General features: G+C 42.2%; 1 protein-coding gene and 1 long non-coding RNA gene across 4 annotated transcripts in view; both read left to right on the top strand.

The window, feature by feature from the left end:
* ERCC3 (ERCC excision repair 3, TFIIH core complex helicase subunit) overlaps nt 1-2,019 on the top strand; it is a 30,147-nt gene extending 28,128 nt beyond the window's left edge. For all 3 annotated transcript variants that reach the window (XM_086362169.1, XM_086362177.1, XM_086362180.1), the window contains exon 15: nt 1,532-2,019. In XM_086362169.1, the coding sequence (XP_086218295.1) occupies nt 1,532-1,663 (132 nt within the window). In that variant the 3' untranslated portion in view covers nt 1,664-2,019. The remainder of the gene's footprint in view (nt 1-1,531) is intronic.
* A 2,858-nt stretch (nt 2,020-4,877) lies between these two features.
* LOC147378765 (uncharacterized) lies at nt 4,878-5,923 on the top strand. The gene is made up of 2 exons (XR_015148997.1): nt 4,878-5,154; nt 5,437-5,923. It is a non-coding gene; the product is annotated as an uncharacterized LOC147378765 (long non-coding RNA).
* The last annotated feature ends 8,407 nt before the right edge of the window (nt 5,924-14,330 follow it).

Genomic DNA, 14,330 nt, shown 5'->3' with positions numbered 1-14,330 from the left:
GCTCCAGATGTCCGTTCTCCTGAAGGACAGAGTCTTAGACACCCATACAGCTTCACAGTTCTGTGTGTGTATGTGCCTCTGTGGTTTTTTAAAAACTTGGAATACATGGGAAATTGTAGCGAAGGAAATAATAGAAATTATCCCTGTTAGCCTTTCTGTGTGTCTGTCTTATTTTACGTGTCTGAGCCCATGGTAGGTGTAGTTGTCTCCTGCGGCGCTCACGTAATAGTCAGGCGTAAGTGTTTGTTAGTATTTGGATGTTGGAGCCCAGGCTCCCGCTAGGGTGGTGGTGGCAAGGAGTGTGACGGATCTGGGGCTACCCCTCTTGGCCTTGGGTGAGTCACCTCACCCCAGCTTCCTCCTCAGTGATAACACAGCCTTCCGGCCTGTAAGACAGGACTGAGAAAGAACTGTGTTGTAGTTTCAATGCATGTTTTGAAAAATTTAGAGTTCTCTGCAAGTGTTCAACTTTTCAGTAATTCTGCGCATACTTACCGAATGCCTGTTTTTGCGCCGGCAAATATAGTATGGTATAACTAATGAGAGTATCATGGTGAGGAATTCGTATCTGGCCCTTCCAAGGAGAGAAGTACTGTTTGATCAGGTGCTTTTGAAACTAAGTTGGCGGTAGAGCTGCAAGGTGAGTGATAGTAGAACAAGGGAATAAGGAAGCCGTCGCCGGGAAAGGTGCTGTGTGCCCTGAGACCTTCCTGTCCCAGCGCCGGCGGCTGGGGGCTGGATCTTCTCCAGGCACCCTCCATGGGTGCCCAGGGAAGCTTCCGGTTTTTGTCCGAAGGTGGTGTCAAGTCAATTCCGCTTCACAGTGGGTCACCTAAGGTCAGGCTGCAGAAGGTGTGGCTTCAGTGCCCGTCTGCATCCTTTGCTTGTAATCTGGTGCGAGTTGTGTGCCAAGCACTGGGCCAGACCCTTCTTGACCTGTGTGATTTCCGTTCACACCACATATGTCAAGCAGACGTGGTTATCCCCATTTTACACGTGAGTTCATTGAGTTACAGACATTCAGAATTTGCCCAAGGCCATTCAGTGAGACACAGAACCAAGAATCAGGCCTGGGGCTTTCTGAGTTTCCACTTGATTCAAGCCTTATGGTAGGGTCTCAGGAGATTTGAAGGACTCCTGCCCTCACTGTTAAGATTCTGTTTAGAAATTGCCATGAAGAGAGGCAGTGTGGTATTACAGTTAGGTACAGGGAATCTAAGCCTGGGTTCACGTCCCATCTCTTAAAGAGTTCTGTGCTCTTGGACGAGTTACTTCATTTCTCCATGTTTGTTTCCTCTTCTGTAAAATGGGCATTAGAATGATCGTGAGGATTCAGTAAGTTACGACATGTAATAAATAAGTATAAGCTGCTTAGAATAATACTTGAGACATACTATGCAGTCAGTAAATGTTATTTTAAAAATTATAAAATCTATGAAACTCATAAATTTATAAAACTTACTATGATTATAAATGTAGAAGGGAGGGTGTTTCACCTTGGAAACTAACGGCGGGTTGGGTCCCCCTGCAGGTGTCCCGGCGCTTTGGCACGATGAGCTCCATGTCCGGGGCCGACGACACGGTGTACATGGAGTACCACTCATCGCGGAGTAAGACTTCCACTAAGCACGTGCACCCACTTTTCAAGCGCTTCAGGAAATGACGCCCACAGGGGCATGTGGCTGAAGGCTGGATGGCCAGCACCAACGCTGGAACAGGATTTTAAATGTAGCATTTTCTTTCTACATCTATGTTCTTTCCAATAGCATTGGCCAAACCAATCTAGATTCAAGTATCTGTTAACCATGTTGAAGAAAATGCATCAAGAGCTTGATTCTATCTTCCTGGGTCATCCAGGGTTTAAAAGTGGGAGTGGGGAGACTATATTTTTGGGAGTTTTTTTTTCAGACCACTTTTCAGAATTTTGGGGGAGTGTTCATTATTGTATATAAAAATTTTGTAATATTTAGGTGTATTTATCTTAATGTTCTCCTGAATAAACAGAAATGGGACATTTAACCACTGTTCATTATAGATGTTCTTATGAGCCTTGCCATCAGTTATGTCTAGATGACAAACCTCCAGCAGGGCCTCAGTTGGTGGCAGGCCCAGAGGAGTAAGATGGGAAGTAAGTTCCCGTCTGCAGGGAGCACCGGAGAGACGAGAAGACTTGCCAGTTAGTGTGCTGTGTGGCCGGGGAGGCCCTGTGAGCCTGTGACGGTGGTCCAGAGCGAGCAAGGACTTTGAGCAGCTTGCAGTGCTGCCTGGCCCCTGGTCAGCTCACGTGTGTTCCCCGGGAGGTACCCACAGCTGGAGGCCCTCTAGGTCACCTGAGGGCCATCACCCCCTTTGGGATCCACAGTGCACACAGGTCCTGGTGGTTGATCTTCTCTGAGAGAATGATCTCTTATTTCTCCCTCAAGATACATTGTTGATGTTGCTGGAAGGCTGGATTCGTCTTCTAACAGCATTCCTAGAACTAGAACATTCCTCTTCTAGTACCCTTGGATCTTTTTTTTAATTAATTAATTTTAATTGAAGGATAATTAGATAATTACTTTAAAATATTGTGATGGTTTTTGCCATACATCAACATGACCCTTAGATCTTTAATGGCTGGTTCCTTTATTCTGAAAAATGTCTCTGGGCTTTTTTCCTTATTCCTAGTATGAAAGAAAAGGTGTTCTTTCATACCATAGAAGACAGACAGGCATGCGCAAGGTCCTGAAGAGTGTGTTCCAGCGTCTTGAGGAGGCTCATTCTGTGTGACTAAGGCTTCTCAAGAGTCCTGCCTGCCCCTTGCCGCTGGGCAGCAGCGTTTCCATCTGTCAGTGCCCTCCTGGGCAGAAGACCACATTCATTTTGTCAAGAGTGCTTTTAAGCAAAAGCCACTTTCCCTGAATTCCTCTTCTCTGAGCTGACCTTTTGGGACAAACACACTGTTAAAGTCTGGCCGGCAGTTGGTGCTGACCCACAGAGCCAGCTGCTTTGTCCGTTCAAACCCTGGATATGGCCCCGGGCAGCCAGACCTTCAGGCCCTGTGAGCCAGACCTCTGCTCAAGCGCGGCTGTGCAGAGGCTGCAGACCAGCCCGTCACTCACCGCAACGGGTGGCTCCCAGCTGTCTCAGGCTGGACTTTAACCAGCATTGTTTCCAGATTCTCGTATCCTGTCCCACCTGTATGCTTGAGATGCTCAAGCAACAGCGAACACTTGCATTTTCGTTTCTGTCCTTGTTGCTTACTGTTTTCGTGTTCTTTAACGTATCCATGGGTGATGTCAAGTTGTACCCAAGCTCTGTGATCCTGGAAGACAGAGACAGCATGTTAAAGAAACACCCAGTCTTTTGTGTTCTGGAAAACAGCTTGCTACAAAGAACCACTTTTCCCCTTAAGTCTTGAGTCTTAAGACTCAAGGAAGGGTACTCTTCTCGTTTACCAGTGACAAGGCCAAACACAGGCCTCCCATTCTCTGCCTCATGTGACTAGCTGAATTACTTGTTCCCACTGATCAATTGGAACAAAATGCTTCTTAACCAAATCTCGGTTAAGATTCCATCCTTCCCACAGGCCCCTAAATTTTGGCCCAGCCTCAGCCTACGGCCCCTCCTGAGAACAAGCTGGACTCGGGAAAACAGTGTCCGATCTGCCACCTGACCACCCCACTGCTGTTCACCCTATTCCTCTCCTCCTTTTTGGCGGCACTGGGTCTCTGTTGCTGAGCACAGGCTTTTCTCAAGTTAACGGTGACTGGGGGCTTCTGTAGTAGGTGCGCATAGGCTCATTCACCCTGAGGCATGTGAGAGCTTAGTTCCCCTGTGTCGGAAGGCAGATGCGTAACTGATGGACTGCCAGGGAAGTCCCCACTCTCCTTGTTTCCTCCTTCCTGTAAAAGAAAACTTTTGTGTAACTCTTGAGATACTTGCCGATCTTATGGTCAGTGTGTTCTCCTTGTTGAAACAGTTGTTTTCTGCTCTGCTGTCATCTTTTCGAGTAAAATCTGCCCTTGCCAAGTCTGGATTAGTTCGCACCATGTAGCAAATTCCTGTTGATCCTCTGAACGTGAGTTAAGGTGGTGTCCCCAGGAAGCCTGACTCCCGCTCCCACCCCTGTCTCCCTGCTGCTGTGTCCTCTGTGCTCTCTTCTTCCTTTTTGGTTCTTACATTGGTACCCTATTTGAGTTTCATCTGTACCCCGATATCTGATATACAGTTAGGCAGTGATGAATTGGACTCTTTTCAAAGTTTATGGACTTAAACAATAGAACAGTAACTCTGCCTGCTTATACCTTGAGGGAAGTTGTAAATGAGTGATTCACTGGCCACCATTTACCCTGTTATCCCTTCCTGCTGCCTTTTCCCTGAACCAGCCCTTACACCTCACCACGGGTGGAATTTACAGGGCAACATACCAAATCGGAGAGCTGCACGAAGAAGTACTGAATATGCCTGGGGGCCCTACGGGTCTTCCACTGAGCACCGGGAAGCACATGCACATGAAGAAGCTACTTGAGACTGGGGAAGGAGACGCCTGGAAGGACCAGGGGAGCACATCCACGGTCTGCACTGTTCCTGTTCCCACCAACCTGGATGACGTTCCTCATCTCACAGGGCATCAGGCAGAGTATTCAACAAGGTTTTGCTTCAATATTGCGAAAGTTAGACCTAAACTCATGCTGCATGCATTCTAATAAAGTTTTGAAAACACAACCCAAGAGAATCCAACTATTTCCAAGTAACTTACCACATTCCAGAACAAAGCTACCTATTATAGTATGAAAATATCTAGCAACCAATTAGGTAAAACTTTGGCTCAGACAATAGAGTCTGCCTGCAATGTAGGAGACCTGGGTTTGATACCTGGATTGGGAAGATCCCCTGGAGAAGGAAATGGCAACCTACTCCAGTATTCTTGCCCAGGAAATCCCATGGATGGAGGAGCCTGGCAGGCTGCAGTCCATGGGATCATAAAGAGTTGGACATGACTGAGCAACTGAAAAATATATACAGTATCTGACATCCAATCAGAAATTACCAGGCAAGCAAAGAGCCAGGGAAAAAATACAACTCATAATGAAAAGTCTTTATTCTCTGACTTGATGAAATATGACAAAAGTCCATATTCTCTGACGTATCTCATTTGCTTGCTCTGACACGGTAAGTTGCCCAGTGGAGAGGCCCACATGGCAAAGAGTGGAGGGAGCCTCAGTTCAATGGCCCTCAGTGGACTGGGTCCTGCCAACACTCACAGAAGAGAGGTTGTAAACAGACCCTCCTTTGCTGAACCTGAGATGATCACAGCTCTAACCTACCCCGTGGTTGTATCCTGGGAGGACCCTAACCCAGAGGACCCTGCTAAGTACCTGCATTTCTGATACCCAAAGCCTCAAAATTACAATTTTCTTACTATATATATCTCTCTTTTTTTCTTTTTTAAAGAGAATTGACTGCTAAGCTCTGGAGATGGATAGTGGTCATGGTCGCCCACAGTTACAAAGCAGTGGATAAATAATACAGATTTTGGTACCAAGAGTAGGATGCTATTGTAATAAATACTCAAAAATGTGGGAGTGGCTTTGAAACTAAGAAGTGGGCAGCAGCTGGAAGGATTTTGAGGACCGTGTTAGAGAATGCCCAAATTGCCATCAACAGATTATCAGTGGACATCCAGACTTTGAAAACACTGCCAGCGAGTGCTTAAAAAGAAGCAAAGAGGCTGCTACGGGGAACTGGAGGAAGGAGGATCTCTGTTACACAGTGGCCAGAAACTTAGCGGCTCTGCCATCTGCAGTTGTGTAGAAAGCAGCATGTGTCTAATGAACTTTGTGCAAGATTTGCAAGTAAAGTTGCAAGGAGTCACTTGTTTCCCTCTTGCTTAGTAAAACACAAAAGGAAAGAATAAAAATGAGTGCCGAAGTATTCTAAACAGGAGCCAGAGAGTACGCTTTTTTGTGCAGGGAAACAGATAAAGATGGCAGACGAAAAAAAAAAAAAAGATGGCAGACGGTGTTCTGTGGCAACAGTGGAATTAAATTTAAAATCAGTAAAAGAAACCTGTCACAAACTCCCAGTTGTTTGATGAGATTTCTGGAGAGGGAGAGGGTGGGATGATTTGGGAGAATGGCATTGAAACATGTATAATATCATATATGAAATGAGTTGCCAGTCCAGGTTCGATGCACGATACTGGATGCTTGGGCGTGGTGCACGGGGACGACCCAGAGGGATGGTACAGGGAGGGAGGAAGGTTCAGGATCAGGAACACGTATATACCTGTCACGGATTAATGTTGATATATGGCAAAACCAATACAATATTGTAAAGTTAAAAAATAAAAAAAAACAAACATGCAATTGGGACTTCCCTGGCAGTCCAGTAGATAAGACTCCACATTTCCAAGTGCAGAGGGCATGGGTTTGATTCCTGGTCAGCGAACTAAGATCCCACATGCCACGTGGTGTGGCCAAAACCAAAAAAAACCATGTGATCAAAAAGACTATGGAAATATATCTTTAAGTATTGAAGGAAAAGATAAACAACTTAGAATTCTGTACCCAGCGGAAAGATCTTTCAAAAATAACAGTGAAATTCTTCACGTGTAGGAGTGCTGAAAAAGTTCATTAGTAGCACACCTGTACTGGAAGTCATGTTAAAGGAAGTCCTTTGAAGAAAGGAATATAATACTAGTTATAGATTTGTATCTACACAAAGGATTGAAGACCACTACAAACTACATTGATAAATATAAAAGATTTTCTATTGTACACATCAATTTTTAAAAAAGGAGAACTGGTCGCTAACTTCCGGAGCTGGACAGTGGTCACAGTTGCACAACAGGGTGAGTGTACTTGATGCCACTAAATTGTGCACTTTAAAGTTAAAATGGTACATTTCATGTTTCTATATTCTACCACAACAAAAAAGATAACTTTAAAGAAAATGTATTGTGGGGTGTATAGCACGTAAAAGTAGAAAGTATAACAACAGTAGCACAAAAGCCAAGAGTAGAAATGGATGTTTCTACTGTTGTACTGTTGCGAGTTTCTTGTGTTATATATGAAGTGGTATATCACTTGAAAATAGCTTGTGATGTGATGTGACCACTGAAATAACAAAGAATGGCTAAAAAAACAATATAGGACATGAAGTCATGAAAAATACTCAATTCTAAAAAAAAGTCAGAAAAAGAGGAAGAAAGAAGCAGGAGCAGATGGGATTAAGAATAAATAGGAAAAGATCTAAACACCCTCAATTAAGAGTCAAAGATTATCAGATTTTTAAAAGAAGAACAAAATTATGCTGCCTGCAAGATTTAATATTAGGATGCAAGTGGGTTTAAAGAATGGAAAAATATGTACTATGCTAACATGAAGCAAAAGAAACCTGGAGGAGTTATATTGATATTGGGCAAAGTAGATTGCAGAGCAAAAAATATTACCTGGGTCATTTTATAAAGAGGTCAATTAAGCAGAACTAATAATCCTAAATATTTATGTCATTAACAATAGCTTAAAAAGACAAGAATCAAAAAACCGATACCTCTGCAAAAAGAGAAGAATTCACATTTCAGAGATTTTAGTATCTTTTTCTTAATAATTGATATACTAAATAGACCAAAAATCAGAAATGATTTGGAAGACTTCAGCACTATCAACCAAGTTCACCTGATTGGCATTTATGGAATACCACCGAGTAACTGCAGAATATACATTCAAGTTAGTATAGATCATTTACTAAGATTCAATTCTGGGCTGTAAATAAGTCCCAATAAATTTAAAAGGATTCAAGTCATACAAGCCATATTCTATGACCAGAGTGGAAGTAAATTAAAAATCAAGAAAAGAAAGATCTGTGGGAAACCCCCAAATATATGAAAACTAATATCATTCTAAAATAAAAATGATCAAAGGGAAATTAGTATTTCAAACTGAGTGAAAATGAAAACTCTTTGTTTTTAGTTTTCTGTATATTATGTTCTGACACCTTAAAAACTGTTCTGGGTGGGGAGAGACAGCCCTTGCTGAGGCTAACCCGTTCCTTTTTTCTTTGTTTAATGATAGTTGATTTACAATGCTGTGTTAGTTTCTGGTACACAGCAAAGTGATTCAGTTATGCGTGTGTGAGTGTGTGTATGTGTGTGTGTGTGCATGTGGGTGAAAGAGCAAAGTGAAAAAGATGGCTGAAAACGTGCAAAAAACTAAGATCATGGCATCCAGTCCCATCACTTCATGGCAAATAGATGGAAATAAAGTGGAAACAGTGACAGATTTTATTTTCCTGGACTCCAAAATCACTGCAGACAGTGACTGCAGCCATGAAATTAAAAGATATTTTCTCCTTGGAAGGAAAGCTATGACAGACCTAGACAGTGTATTAAAAAGAAGAGACATCAGTTTGCCGACAAAGGTCTGCATAAGTCAAAGTGACGGTTTTTCCAGTAGTGTCCAGATGTGAGAGTTGGACCATAAAGAGAGTTGAGTGCCAAAGAATTGACGCTTTTGAATTGTGTTGGAAAAGACTCTCGAGAATCCCTTGGACAGCAAGGAGATCCAACCAGTCAATCCTAAAGGAGATCAGTCCTGGGTGTTCATTGGAAAGACTGATGCTGAAGCTCCAATACTCTGGCCAGCTGATGGGAAGAGCTGACTCATTGGAAAAGACCCTGATGCTGGAAAAGACTGAGGGCAGGAGGAGAAGGGGACGACAGAGGATGAGATGGTTGGATGGCATCATCGACTTAATGGACCTGAGTTTGAACCAATTCTGGGAGATGGCGAGGGACAGAGAAGCCTGGTGTGCTGTAGTCCAAGGGGTTGCAAAGAGTCGGACACGACTTAATGACTGAACAACATAGTATATTGAATAATTAAATATATTTCCCTGTGCTATGTAATAGGACCTTGTGTTTACCCATTCTATTTATACTAGTTCTCATCTGCTAACCTCAAAGTCCCAGTCCATCCCTCTCCCACTGCCCTCCCACTTGGTGACCACAAGTCTATATGTCTGTTTCTGCTTTGTAAGCCATTTCATTTGTATCATATTATAGATTCTACATAAAAGTGATATCATATGATATCTGTCTTTCTCTTTCTGACTCCCCTTCATATGATAATCTCTATGTTTACCCATGTGGCATTATTTCATTCTTTTTTTGTGGCGGAGCAGTATTGCAGTGTGTGTGTGAAACCACATCTTCTTTATCCATTCATCTGTTGATGGACATTTAGGTTGCTTCCTTGTCTTGGCTGTTGTGAATGGTGAGACTAGCTAGTTCTTGTGATAGCAAAGGGCTCAGCCAGGAGAATGTCTTTGACCTACAAACTAACCACTCCAGAAACATACCTCCTTTATCTGATCCATACACCTTCGGAGCAATATTCCTCTGTCTTAGTCATCCCAGGGCCAGGTACCAGGCAATTGGGGACCACGCTGACATTTGTAGAACCTGATGAAATTATTCAAACTAGCCAATTCTAAACTGTTCACTTTGCCCTGCCTTGCCTGTCCCACAGAAACGCCAATAAAGATTCTAGCCTCGGCTTTGCCCCCATTCCCACCTTCAGCCTGCTGACCACTCTGAGGCCTTCCCATGTAGCCTGCATGGCATGGTATGCTCTGCATCCAGTGCTGGGACTTGGGAGCTTAATAAACTGTCTTCCTGAGCCTCTCCCATGCTGCCTTTTGTGGCCACACCTGACTGACAGTCACATAAAAGAACACAGAACAAAACCCAAGATATCCAAATTTGGGGGATACAAGCAGTGGTGTGTATGTGTGTGTGTGTGTGTGCACGCTCAGTTGCTTCAGTAGTGTCTTGACTCTTTGTGACCCCATGAACTGTAACCTGCCAGGCAGTACTTAGAGGGAAATATATAGCATTAAGCTGTATTAGTAAAGAAGAAAATTATGAAATTAATGACCTCAGCTTCTAATTTAAGAAACTAGAAAAAGAAGAGAAAATAAAGCGGAAAACAAGCAAAAGGAGATAAATGAGATAGAAACAAAACAATATAGAAAACTGACAAAAATGGAAAACTGATTCTTTGAAAAAATAAATAAAATTGATAAACTTTTAGCCAGACTGATCAGGAAAAAAGACACAAATTACCAATATTAGGAACGAAAGCTATGACAGTACTATAAATCCTGCAGATATTAAAAGGATAGCAAGTGAATATTATGAACAACCATACATATTCCTCCCCTCTAAAAATCATTCTGTGAAGAGAGTGTTACTCTGATAAGGAAAGCAAAGACAGTTCAGGAAAAGAAAATGACAGACTAATATCCCTCATAAACATAGATGCCAAATTTCCTAACAAAATTTTAGCAAATCAAATCTGAAAGTCTATAATAAGGACAATACATCATGACTAAGTGGATTTTATCCCAAGATTGCAGTTTGTTTAACATTTGAGTATCAGTCAATGTCATTTCCCATATTGAAAAACCACCTGATTATTTCAATAGATACAAAGAAAGCATTTGATAAAATCCAACCTCCTTTCATGAGAAAACTTCTCAGGAAATGAGGAATAGATGAAAAGTTTCTCAAACTGATACAGGACATCTACAAAAAAATCCTACAGCTAACGGCATACTTGGTTCCATTAAAGTGGCTCAGATAGTAAAGAATCTGCCCGCAATGTGGGAGACCCTGGTTTGATCCGAGTCCGGAAGATCCCCTGAAGAAGGGAATGGCAACCCATTCCAGTGTTCCTGTCTGGAGAATCCCATGGCCAGAGGAATCTGGCAGGCCACAGTCCATGGGGTGAAAAAAAGCTGGACGTGACTGAGTACACTTTCACCTTTCAACGGCATGCTTGGCTTCCCAGGTGGCTCTAGAGGTAAAGAATCCACCTGCCAATGGAGGCGTGGGTTCAATCCCTGGGTCAGGAAAATCCCCTGGAGAAGGAAGTGCAACCCACTCCAGTATTCTTACCTGGAAAATCCCATGGACAGAAGAGCCTGGTGGGCTACACCCTGTGGAGTCACAGTCAGTCAGACATAACGTAAAACTTCAGCACACACATACAAATGCATACTTAATGCTGAAAGGCAATGCTTTCCTGCTAAGGTCAGGGACAAGTCAAGTATGTCCATTCTCACTTTTTATTTGACTTTGTATTGGAACCTCTAGCCAGTACAGAAAGGTAAGGGAAAAAAATCATACAGGTTGGAAAGGAAGGAACAGAATTATCTTTATTTGCAGGTGACTTGATTATCTATGTAAAAGTCTCATAGAAACTACAGAAAGAGCTCCTATAGGACTAATGAGTGCGTTTAGCATCGTTGCAGGGTATTTTAACATATGAAAGTCAATTACATTTTAATGAACTAGCAACAAACAATTGGAAATTGAAGCAAATATACTGTTTATAATACCATAGAAAATATGAAATGCTTCAGGTTAATCTTCTAAAAGATATCAGTTCTGCTTATATTGATCTATAAATCTTTAAATCAAATTCTTTACCAGGTTTTTCAAGAGAATTTACAAACTTATTATAAAATAAACATCAAATACAAAGAAACAGTGTAAACAGCTCAATATTAAAAAAAAAAAAAAAACCCAACCAAATAATGGGTTGAAGACCTAAATAGACATTTCTCCAAAGAAATACAAATGGCCAACAGACATATGAAAAGATACTCAACATTGCTAATTATTAGAGAAATACAAATCAAAACTACAGTGAAGTATTACCTTATACCTGTCAGAATGGCCATCATCAAAAAGCCTACAAATGATAAATGCTGGAGCAGGTTTGGAGAGAAGGAACGCTCCTACACTTTTGCTGGGAGTGTGCATTGGTGCAGCCACTATGGAAAACAGTACCGTGCTCGTGCCAAGTTGCTCAGTTGTGTCTGACTCTTTGCAACCCCATGGACTATACCCACCAGGCTCCTCTGTCCATGGGATTCTCCAGGCAAGAATACTGGAGTGGGGAGCCATTTCCTTCTCCAGGGGATCTTCCCAACCCAGGGATCGAAGCCAGGTCTGCTACATTGCATGTGAATTCTTTACCATTAGTATGGAGCTTCCTTAAAAAAAAACAACTAGAAATAGAGCTATCATATGACCCAGCAATCCTAATCCTGGGCATATATCTGGAGAGAACTCTAATTCAAAAAGATACATGCACCCCAATGTTCATAGTAGCACTGTTTACAATAGCCAGCACATGGAAGCAACCTAAATGTCTCAACAGAGGAATGGATAAAGATGGGGGGTGTATATACATGTATCAGTGGAATACTGATCAGACATCAAGAATGAAATAATGCCATTCGCAGCAACGTGGATGGACCTAAGAAATTATCACACTAAGTGAAGTAAGTCAGAGAAGGATAAACATATATGATATCACTTATTTGTGGAATCTTAAAAAATGATATAAATGAATTACTTACAAAACAGAAACAGACTCTCAGACATAGAAAACGAATTTGTGGTTACCAAAGGGGAAAGGAGAAGAAGGGATAAAGTAGGTGCTTAGGATTAACAGATCCACACTACTTTATATAAAACAAATGAATGACAAAGTTCTATTGTGTAGCATAGAGAACTGTATTCAGTATCTTGTAATATCCTACAATAGTAAAGAATTTGAAAAAATATGTATATGCACATGTATATGAATGAATCACTTTTCTGCATGCCAGAAACTGACAGCATTGTGAATCAACCATACTTACACTTAAAAATAAAAAATATTAATGATAGTTTACAAGAAGAGCACTGTAGGCACAGGAACAGAGAAATGTTCCTATTAGAATGACACAGGAAACCTGGAAGAGACTTGGTATCAAGAACTTGATCTGTGCTAGACGTACCCACTCCAGTGTTCTTGCCTGGAGAATCCCAGGGACGGGGGAGCCTGGTAGGCTGCCGTCTATGGGGTCGCACAGAGTCGGACACGACTGCAGCGACTTATCAGCAGCAGAAGTAATGTATGCGTGCTTGTATACACCTTCATCCAGCTATATCCATTTTAATATTCATCTGATATTTCTCTTCCTCCCTCTTCCCTCCCTCCCTCCCTTCTCTTTCTTCTATCTAATCTGCCAGCTATCATCATCTATCATCTATCTCCCCACGAGTTCACAGTGATAACTATAATTCCAATTCAAGGCACAGGTTTTATTTTATCCTTCCTTTCATATTTACAACTTCTTTCTCTGACATTGTGATAACTGGCTCCCATTACACAATTTTTTAAAATTTACTCAGCCCTAGAATGTACATAAAGTAGTTTCAGTGTTAACTTTTGCCTCTGAAAAATCAGCCTACTAATGAGAATTCAGTGTTTGTTTAGGGATGGTTTGTGTTTTTAGCCTGAGGGCATGCATTCAATAGCTCTATTACTGTGTTCAAACATTATTCACATCTTCTTTAACCATTCTTCTCTTGAAGGACATTGTTTCCATGTCTTGGCTTTATCTACTGCTTTGCAAACCATGGGCATCCATGATCACGATCCATCTCGAGCCTAAAAATCAATTCTCACAATTGCCACCAGGGGAAACATCAGTCAGACTCTGGTAAATTTGTATCTCTTGAAAGCCTTGTTAAGAACAGAGTCCTCTGGAGTATTTTCTCCTTCCCTTCTGGAAGTATGAGATTTTTCCCTGGTGGCTTAGATGGTAAAGAATCTGCCTGCACTGTGGGATTTGACCCGGTTTTGATCCCTGGGTCTGGAAGATCCCCTGGAGAAGGGCATGGCAACCCACCCCAGTATTCTTGCCTGGAGAATTCCAGGGACAGAGGAGACTTGGCTACAATCCATGGGCACTGACTATAAAGGAGCATAAGGGAATTTTTTGAAGTGATGAAGTTATTTGCTAGATATCAATAACCATAAGATATCACTGTGGTGATAGTCACACAACTGCATGTGTTTGTCAAGACTCATAAAACTGTACACCAAAAAGAGTCAGTTTGGAATCAAATCTCAGTGGACAGAGCGCATGGGAATCGGTGTCCAGGCAGACAAGTACACATTTTAGTTAACTTCTCCTGGTAGCTCCCATAGCTCCTGGCCTGCTGACATCCACACAGGAGGAGCTCAACAGTCACAGATCACAATAAACTCAGCCTCATCAAATTCTGTGGTGGATGAAATACATTGTATGATATTTCCAGACCTAACTCTGATTGCTGGCTTCCAGGTGGTACTAAGTGGTAGAGAACCTGCCTGCCAATGCAGGAGACATTACAGACACATGTTTCATCCCTGGGTAAGGAAGATCCCCTGGAGAAGGGCGTGGCAACCCACCCCAGTATTCTTGCCTGGAGAATTCCAGGGACAGAGGAACCTGGCGGGACA

Source organism: Bos grunniens, chromosome 2 (genome assembly GCF_055505025.1).
Source record: "Bos grunniens cultivar Pamir isolate PY7600 chromosome 2, Bosgru_T2T1.0, whole genome shotgun sequence".
Classification (NCBI taxonomy): Eukaryota; Metazoa; Chordata; class Mammalia; order Artiodactyla; family Bovidae; genus Bos; species Bos grunniens.
The sequence above is the reverse complement of the archived record's forward strand: the minus strand, read 5'-3'. Positions and strand labels throughout refer to the sequence as shown.